The sequence below is a fragment of the Canis lupus genome, chromosome 4 (assembly GCF_003254725.2).
Source record: "Canis lupus dingo isolate Sandy chromosome 4, ASM325472v2, whole genome shotgun sequence".
Taxonomy (NCBI): domain Eukaryota; kingdom Metazoa; phylum Chordata; class Mammalia; order Carnivora; family Canidae; genus Canis; species Canis lupus.
In genome coordinates this window covers 14,407,725-14,417,348 of record NC_064246.1, presented here as the reverse complement: position 1 = coordinate 14,417,348, position 9,624 = coordinate 14,407,725, and the positions used below count along the sequence as shown (strand labels likewise).

Sequence of the window (9,624 nt, the reverse complement as noted above, 5' to 3'; positions counted from 1 at the left end):
GAGTCTGTACCTGTACTTGTACATTGACCAATTGGACCTTCTGGGGCTGTGCTGTTCGATGTAGGAACCACTAGCCACAGGTGGCTATTTAACTCTAAACAAATAAAAATGAAATAGAATTAAAGAGTCGGTTCCTCTATCCCATGAGGCACATTTCAAGGGCTCAGTAGCCACACTGACCGGTAGCTACAGTGTTGGAAAACTTTGAATTGTAAAACATTTCCACCGTCCAGGAAGTTCCACTGGACAGCTCTGTTCTAGAGAGAGTTTCAACAATAATTAAAATAGTAGTTCTTGAATGGATGCCTCAGGGAACAGATCACCTTGTCCTTACTTGGTTGGCTGAATGCCTAGAGTTATGGCTAGCATGATTAAAAATAGTTTGTTCTTTTAAGCAGGTTAAACAAATACTTTGGAATGTTTTTTATCCCAGGACTTAGCCTGGAGATTCCAAAATTTAGGAATTCTGAATTAGCAAAGTCCAAATTAATGTGATTTACTATACTCTCTGGGCCAACCTTGAAGGCTATGCTTTCTTTCACATTATTCCTGGCCAGAGGTCACCCCTTACCCTGCTCCCACCTCTTGCCCCTTATATACTTGTTGATGTAAATGATCATCCACTTCCTGGTCACTATCAGCCCTAAAACATTTGTCAACTTTGGCCACGTTCCTAGAATAAATCATTGGGCATTTTCATTGCTTTTGCACTAACTATGAGTGACATCTTTAGCAAAAGCACCCTCCTTCCCAACAGTATTTGCCAGCCAGGCCTGGTAAAAATAGATAAGTTATCATGATGTTTCCTGTTGTGTATGATTCAAGTATCAGATCTATAAATGCTGAATGTGTCATAGATGGAAGAACATTTTTTTTGATGTACTCATGGCAGTTCACGTGATATGGTGAAATCCACGTGAATCAGAGTGAAGGCAAGAGACCACAGGGCTTGGGTCCTTCCTGGGTCTGGAGGGTTAGGAGTAACAAAGGGATGACAGCCAGCAAGAAGAGGGTGAAGCCCAGGACATGTTGCTGCAATTGCTGCTGGTCCTTCCCCTGATAGGAAGAAGGATCTAGTGTCTTTTATCAGAATATCTGTCCGTTCTTCCCCCCAAAATCATGGTGACACGCTTGCTAGCACCTTACTCTCTTCTGTCTCTCCCACGTCCATCCTGAGCAGATGGTGTGGGTTGTAAACTAAGATCCCCACTGAAGTTCCTCAACCTCTCCCTGGCCCCGGTCTCTGGGACCCATTTAGAAGGGAGCACATGGGGGCGGGGTGGGTACTACTTCGCGAATACCTCCTTTCAGCTCATGACAAGCTGAACAAAACCAGGGGGAAGCCTGGAGGCAGAGGGTTAAAGGGATAGGCCATTAGAACTCTTTGTCCATCGTCATTCGGTGTCAGAACATGCTGCTCTCCCAGCTTCTTGGCCCTTCTGGAATAGGTGCCAACTGTCCCATTTAATCCATTGCTAAGTCTCCTCACCCTTCTAAGTATCCCTGAACTGTGTCCCCCCTACCATTCCACAATGAAATGACCACCAGCTTGGTGTTCGCCTGCTCTCAGAAAGTGACACTGAAAGAAATCTGAACAAGTTACCTCCCTGCTTCAAACTCTTCTTACTTAGGAAAAAGACCAAAATGCTCAGCTTGGCCTGTTAGTCCTACCCAGCTGGCCTCTGTTACGCTCTCTCACCTCACCTCAACCTCATTCCCTGGACCTTGTAAATCATGCTTCTGCCACACAGGTTTGTATTTCTTTCTGTTGTTCTTTCTTTCTTCTTTCTTTCTTCCTTTCTTTCTTTCTTTCTTCTTTCTTCCTTTCTTTCTTCCTTTCTTTCTTTCTTTCTTTCTTCTTTCTTTCTTTCTTCTTTCTTCTCTTTCTTTTCGTTCTTCTTTCTTTTTCTTCTTTCTTTCTTTTTCTTTCTTTCCTTTCTCTCTTTCTTTCTTCTCTTTCCTTTCTTTTCCTGTGATAAGCCAAACTTTTTCCTGCCACAGGGCCTTCGCACATGTGGTGCCCTGTGTTTGGACTACTCTTTTCCTAGTCAATTCATACTCTTCCTTCACATGTCAGTTAGGTCACCACTTCCTCTTCATGCATCACTTTAATTTACCACCCTCCTCTCCCCCAGAACTAGGTCAGGGTGAAGTTTTGTATTTACATGGGTGACTACTTGATTAACTCTTCCTCATAAGATATATAAGCTCCAGAGACAATCTTTATCTTTTACTCACCATTGTATTCCCAGCTCCTAACACTATGCCTGGCAATTGATGCACGAGTAAATCTCTGTGGACCAAGTAAACAGGAAGTGACTTTTGTCATCTTCCAGGAGAGGACTATGGCATACAAAGGAAGTCATGGACTTGAGAGCTCTGGGTTTAAGTCCTGACTCTGATGGTTTGCGAGTCAGGTGATCTGGGGTGAGTTGATTTACCTTTCTCAGCTTTAGTTTTCTCATCAGTAAAATGGGCATACTGTATTCACATGGGGTTGCGAAGACTAAAGACACTGTATGCCAACTGGGCACCCGGCAGGTTCTTTTTTTTTTTTACCCGGCAGGTTCTAAACAAACTACAGACACCATCCTCACTGATCCTCACTGCCACCGCCACTGCCACCACCACCATCACTGTCACTACTGTGATCCAATTTGGAGATAATGGGGTGGAAAGAGCCCTTGTGAGGCCCCAGTACTCCTCAGGGAAAAGTAACAGATTGCTCACACCCAAAAGGAAACAGATAGTAACATTTTTTATTAAATATTACAGTGGATCAAAAAGTACAAAATATCTCTTGCCTGCTATGTGATTGGGAAACTATTGGCACGTAATACAGTATCAAAAGCAGTAATAAGTACAATTTGGAAAACATACAAAATTGAGTGTTTATAGTTTGGCTCAGCATTCTTCTGGTAGTGTTTAAACTAATGCAAAGGTTACTCAATAACCTCTCCATTGGGAAACTATGTAATATCACTGGGCCATGTTGCTATATACAAATAATCACCTTACAGAGCATAGAGGTTACATAGCTGGAATCACCAAAAGTATACAATATTTACAACACAGGAAAGTTTAAAAAAGTATAAACAGCCAAGAGATTATGCTGCTATTTTTCAGACATATTTCAACCATGGGGAGACAAGCAGAATATCAAATACATCAACAGCCAACACTGGAATTTAAGTGCTCAAGATAATCATTGCAATGGTGTGGGTCTCACCAGGGCAAACTTGTTCCCATTTCTCTTTAAAACTGGGACAAGAATAAAACTGGACCAGATGGGACTTGGCTGACCACCACCAAATGTGACTTTGTGGGACAACAAGTGAAGAGAAAGAAATGGTTCTCTTTGAAGGCACACTACATAAAATATTTTTGTGGGATCACCTCGAAATTTCCATCAGACACACCAACACACTGAAATACAGTACTTGAGAATTCATGCACCAGGTCAGAAAGTTGTAAAGTCAACATTGAGTTTTAACAAACCCTTCTGTATATGCCCTGATAAACAAGTGAACTTAAGAGCTTCTAGCTAGTAAATAAATAAGTCAGTCCTGTGGCAAATATTACAAGTTCCAATCACTTACTAGAAGAATACTTAATTCTGAAACTCAGTTGGGCTGGGATAGGTTTTTTTTTTTTTTTTTGGTTTTGTTTTTTCGTTTTTTTCTTTTTTTTTTTTTTGTTGTTTTGTGTTTTTTGTTGTTGTTGTTGTTTTGTTTTATTGAGTTGCCAAAAGTTAAACCAGAAGTTGCATGGAAAGGTTTTTCTTTTCTTTTTTAAAAAATATTATTTAGAATCTCCAAATCTCCAGTAAATCATGGACTTAGTGCTATTTTGAATTGCAACATTTCTTGGAAGCCACGCTCAGTAAATAGATTTATGACTCCATTGCCAATTAGATTCCACAGTTTCCTTTACTAAACTACCAATAACAATGGTTTGATTGCACAAAGAAAGGCTTGTGCAATTCCATTCAATAATAAGGCCCCTTGAACTCAAACAATGCAAACAAAGCCCTATTTAAGACTTTTTAAAATGTAGTTCTCAGCCAATGAAGAATTCAATGGTCTTTTTGAAAGATTTCCAAGATCTCTGTCCGGAGTTTTAAAACAAATAACACACTGCTTCTGTTGGGAATGTATACCCCCATTTCTCTTTATTTGTCCTGATGTTTTGCCGAGGGTATGAGCTTCCTCAGACAGAAACAGTGAGTCTCCTCTCGGAAGAGATGAGAAAAACAAAAGCTGGACTCTGTTAACATTGTTTGAAAATGGTGTGATCGAATTCCAACATGATGAAACCAGACTGAAATCACTGTAGTGGGGAAAACAAATGCCCATATTCCAAATGGATAGGTGAGGTCCACTAGGGACAGAAGGCCCCCATCTCTTGGAGACACAAACTCCTAGAAACCGCACACCATCTAGCCCATGTCTGCTGCGGAAATGCTGGAGATTCCTTGTTGTTCCATGTCTTCTGATTCGGCCACCATTCACTCTAGTGCAACTTTCTTCTAGGTGTCCTGGCTAGTATCCTGCCAGCTGGAATTGAGATCTCTTTCCCCCTCTATCTTGTGCAATAGCAGGATAATCTGCACTCACACATTTATAATCTATATTCTACTAGTCTATCTATGGTTCTATTAAATATATATATATATATTTAAATATATATATATATATATGTGAAATTCCACAGGAAGGTAAATAATTAATTGAAGCAAATGGAACTCTTAACACTAGATCTCTACATTCTTTTGTTTCCACCTTTGGATATTAAGTATGTTACATTGAATATTTGGCTTCATATCATGGAGACATTTCAATACAAATGCACGGCATGCATGGCTTTGTGTAAGAGCCGCAGTGTCATCGTTTACCAGTTTTGATTATTTTGCAGTCGAGTTACCTATTTAGAAGTTGAAAATTGTCATCAATTTTCATAGAATTAAATATCTCAGAGGTAAAAGACTGGTTAACTATGGTTCTAATGTCTACTGGGGAGTGTTGGAGGAGGGGAGAGGGCTGGCTGGGGAGTTCATCAAAGCAGTCTTTATCAGCAGGGATGGGACTGGGAAAGAAAAATCCACTCTGTATCGATGGACTTTTAACAGGCTTAGAAAATGTATCCACCTTGACCGTTACAGCTCAGCAGCAAAGGGAATAATGTGGCAAGAATGACAATCCACACTCTCCACATCTTTTGACTGCTTGAACAACATGACCATCTCTTCCAACGATAAAATAAATCATCAAGTGGACCGTACTGCCAGGCGGTTAAAACCACGACGTGCACCACCAAATATGTGTGCACACACCCAAATCTAACGCCCCAGAAACCCAAAGAAGAGGACTTTCTTTTGAAATGGGTAATCCAGTATGCCAATTATCCCCAAAGATGTGGCCTGGGAGGTTCTTCTCGGGAACAACCAGAAGCCAACTCGATGAAGGCAATGTGGCTACCTATTACTCAAAAGACCATGGCCCAAGGAAGGTATCTGGTTGGTGCCCGGGCCTCCAGCTGCTGGTTTTCTTCTGGAGAGACGAGCTCCATCTTCTTCCCAACCCCCTTTCCCACACTGTTTAAAGGGATCAGTGCCAACACCAATGTAAATCATTTTGGCTTCTGTTCTAATTTCTGAAATTCCTAAAATATCTGTGCAGCCCACAAATATGTCCTCTAGACTCTTGTTATTCAGCAGCTTGCTGCCGGTGAGGTTTTTGTTTTTATGATTCCTCTGGTATGTAGGACAGTTTCACAGCCTAGATAAGGTAAGTACAATGCTCGATATTTTCACAGACCCCAATACTTCAAAGCAAAGCATTTGGCCGGGTAAGCAGTGTATAAGCTCTTTCAACTATGCCACTTATGAGGAACAAAATCCTTAAGTTGCGGATCTGCAAAGGAACATTCTTTGCACTATTGTGTGCTCAACGGTTTCTTTTTCATTAGTTCCACTAGAATCAGTTGCTTCAATTTGTAAACAATAACTTTACCACCCAAAGCTGCTCAAAAATGATAAGATGTGGAAAAAATTACAAACACACATCAACAACTAGGACAGTCAGTCAGCCTTGAAAACAAAACAAAACGAAATAAAACAAAACGAAAACAAAAGACCTGCAAACAAAAGCGATACTGTTTAATTAAAAAAAAAAAAAAAAAAAAAAAAAGGACAAGGAGGAAGTGGGAGAAAATGGAACTACCTGTATATAAATTAGGTGAGCGAACAGTGATACGGGTAGTTTTAAGAAGCAAATATATACAGTCATTTTAACAGTGTTTACTTCTCTGGATTGTTTAATAGTGTCAAAATGAAAGATCTATTGAAGTTTCACTATACATTGCATTGATTGAACCTTGGAGAGTTTTAGGAAAAGAGGGGCATCCCTTGGCAAACGCTTTGCCAGTCTTCCTTGCCCCTTCCTGTGAAACGCCTGTCCCTTTTACTTATTTATTTGTTTTTTGCCCAGATTGTTCCTGACCGTCGGAACTCAAGACGGGGTCTCCTAAATTCTTCCCGGGTAACGCACCCCCCTTCGCGAGACCCACGTGCACAGTGAACCATCCAGGTGCAAGGGCATCTGCGGCGGAAGGGGCTCGGGACTGACCGGCCAAGGCGGCAGGCGTCCCAGAACAAAGCAGCTCAGCTCAGCTCTGTCCACCTGCCTCCGCGGCCCCTTAGGCGGGTCGGCCCGCCCCGCCCCCGCCCGCCCCCGCCCGCCCCCGGGCTTAGAAGGAAATACTGACTCCTAAGGCCGCCGCCGCCGCCGCCGCCGCCGCCGCGCCCGGGGCTGCGAGGGGAGGAGCTCCGCGAGCCGCGCCGGCCGGGGCCGGGCTCACAGTTTCGTGCTGGGGTGGACGGACGACAGCTGGGAGGCCGGGAAGGCAGCTTGAGGGTTGATAGCAGCGAGTGGGTAAATGCTGTTGTGCAAAAGGTCCCCGTACGAGCTTCCCACGGGGGTGGCCGCAGCCAAGTGTCTGTAAAGCTGCTGAGAATTTGTCGGCGACGTAAAAATCCCCCTTTGCATCACGAGCGAGTGGAAAGCCAGGGGCTGCATGAGCGGAGAGAGCACGGTCTGGTTTTTCAAGTACTGCAGCGAGTGGGAGTAGCCGGCGGGCAGCCGGGAGCCGAGGCCCGAGCCGCACAGGCTGCCCGAGTACAGCCCCGGGAAGATGGGCGAGGACAGCGCCGCCTTGTGGCCGTCGGCCGCCGCCCCGCCCGCGCCCGCGCCCGCGCCCCCGCCCGCGCCCCCCGGGCCGCCGTGCGCCGCCGCCGCCTTGCCGCCCTCGCCCTCCAGCTCCGCGCCCTTGTCCTTCCCGCAGGCCTCCTTGGGCGGGTCGAGCGGGGACACGGCGCGGGCCTTCTTCCCCGCGATCACCAGGTCCAGGTCCTCCAGGCCGCGCTTGATGGGCCGCGCGGCGCCCACGGCCTGCGGGCCGGCCTTGCGGTGCAGCACCGGGTGCACCATGCCCTCGAGCTTGCGGAAGCTCTCCAGCCTCACGTGGTGCGGCCGGCTCGCCCTGGACAGCGGCTCGGGGTACTTTTTGGGGGCCGACAGGGTCATGGGCGAGACCCGGCAGGCCTTGGGGTGACCGTCTCGGCTCTGGCCGTTGCCCGCCGGGAACTGGGGGGCGCCCTTGCTCTCCTGCGGCCCGGGCGCCGCGTGGGCCAGGCCCAGGACCTTGCCCGTGGGTTTGTGCAGGTTCTTGGGGAGGCTCAGGTCCGTGGGCTGCTCGTCGGCGGGGGCCTCGGCGGGGGCCGGCTTCTTGTCCTGCAGGTGCAGCGAGGCGAGATAATTGACGTGCAGCTTCTCCTGGTGTTTGTGGGCGGGGAAGGAGCTGTTCTCCGACTCCCTGTACGCGTCCCTGCAGGCGTACTTGGAGGTCTGCTCGGCGTGAAGGTGGTGCTCCGCGTGCCGGTAGAGGCTGTGCAGGTGAGGCGACGAGTAGAAGTCGGCCAGGAAGCTGGGCACGTGCGCGTGGGGCAGCGCCCTCTTCTCCAGCAGCTTGTCCTTGCCCTCCGGGGCGTCGGGCTTCAGCGCGTAGGAGTCGGCGAGCGGGCCGAGGTGATGCTTGGAGAAGCTGCAGCGGTGCGGCTCCGATCGCCCCAGCTTGTCGTGCTTGAAAAGGTCACCGAGGCCCTTTCTCTCTTCCGAGGCCTTGCTTCGGAAGCTCTGCACGTGCTGAATCACCGACGGCCGGCTCACCGCCGCGTGGTCGCTCCCCTGGCCCGGGTGGGCCTGGGGCAAACCCGAGCACAGCTCGTCCCTCGGGATCAGCTTCTTTTTGCTGATCAGAGGGGGCGGGGAGCCGTAGGGGTAGCTGCCGGAGAGGCCGGCCCCACTCACTTGGGACAGGAGCTTCTTCTTGGCCAGTGGGGACATGATGCCCGGGTTGCCCCTCGAGTAGAGCAGGGGCGTGTAGTTAAGCCCGTGGTTCTCGTTCATGGGCCCGGTCAGGTCTTTGTCCTTGAACATGTCAAAGGACTGAACCACCAGGACCTTCGGGGTCTGCTTGAGCGCATTGTGGATGTCGTCACTGCCCAGCTGGTCCACCTTGACGGTGCAGTTGGCGATGTAGTCGGCCATGGCGGGCAGCTTGTCCTCCTCCAGCTCGCTCTGGCTGGCCAGAGGCGGCTGCGCGGCGGGGAAGCCGGGGAAGGGGGGCTCTTGGGGCTCGCTGTCCGGGCTCTCTGCAAAGCAGCAGGGCTGGGGCTCTTGCTTCGAGTCCGCAGGGGCACTGGGAGAGGTGAGGGGCTGCTTGCCAGCCCCGGGGCCCAGGGCCGGGCCCCTGTCAGGGGCGGCAGGGGCGCTGGGCAGCGGGGGGACAGGCCCCTGCTCCCCCGCCTCCTCTGCGGCCGTCGCACCGCCGGCACCTCGGTCTGCGTCGCTGTCCTTCTCGGGGTCCGCTCGGGACCCCACGGGCCTCGCCGCGAAATCCTGGTACCCTTCCATTTTTCTCTTCCCCTCTGCTGCTGGGAGGGGCTCAGTGATGCTCTTCTGATTCGAAGTCTCTTGTTCCTTCTCTGGCTCTGATGAAACCTGATAAGATATTTCAAAAGGCGGTCAGAAGGAAGCCAAGCGCATTGACACATTTTGCTATGAAGCAAAATATTACACGCAGCAGTTTTTCTTGAAAACAGGCTTGTCAATCAGCTCGGGGAGTATCGGTAAAGCTTTATTGCCTCCCGATCACAGCTCTAAACAAAGAAATCTAAATTACGGAAACATTGGGCTAGACACCTATCAGAATCGCAAAGTGGTATGTACTGATGGTATACAACCCTATCACTCCTTGATTCCAATATATAGTTTAATTCTGAGGTTGTTTTCTTGTCAAATCAGTCAATTATCCAAATGGGTTTTAAATTACATGTTGTGCTTTATGACACTTTGGAGAAAGATTTTTTTTTTTTTTTTTCCCTAAGCATCTCTCTTTCAAAAACCAACCAACAACCCCGTGTCAACAACAAGCAACAAACTTACTAGAACCCCTTGCCCTTCTTTGAGAGGGCAGATCCCATCCCAATGCGGCTGGTGCCATGCATAAAATTAGCAACGCGGAAGTGTTCATTTCTACCCGGTGCCATATGACATGCAGAAAATG

The 9,624-nt window shown here is 48.0% G+C and overlaps 1 protein-coding gene across 3 annotated transcripts in view; it reads right to left on the bottom strand.

Moving 5' to 3' along the window:
* Positions 1-2,739: 2,739 nt before the first annotated feature.
* The window catches only part of ARID5B (AT-rich interaction domain 5B), a 178,278-nt gene continuing 171,393 nt past the window's right edge, over positions 2,740-9,624 (bottom strand). For all 3 annotated transcript variants that reach the window (XM_025435202.3, XM_025435206.3, XM_025435203.3), the window contains one exon: positions 2,740-9,059. In XM_025435202.3, coding sequence (XP_025290987.1) covers positions 6,855-9,059 — 2,205 coding nt within the window. In that variant the 3' untranslated portion in view covers positions 2,740-6,854. The remainder of the gene's footprint in view (positions 9,060-9,624) is intronic.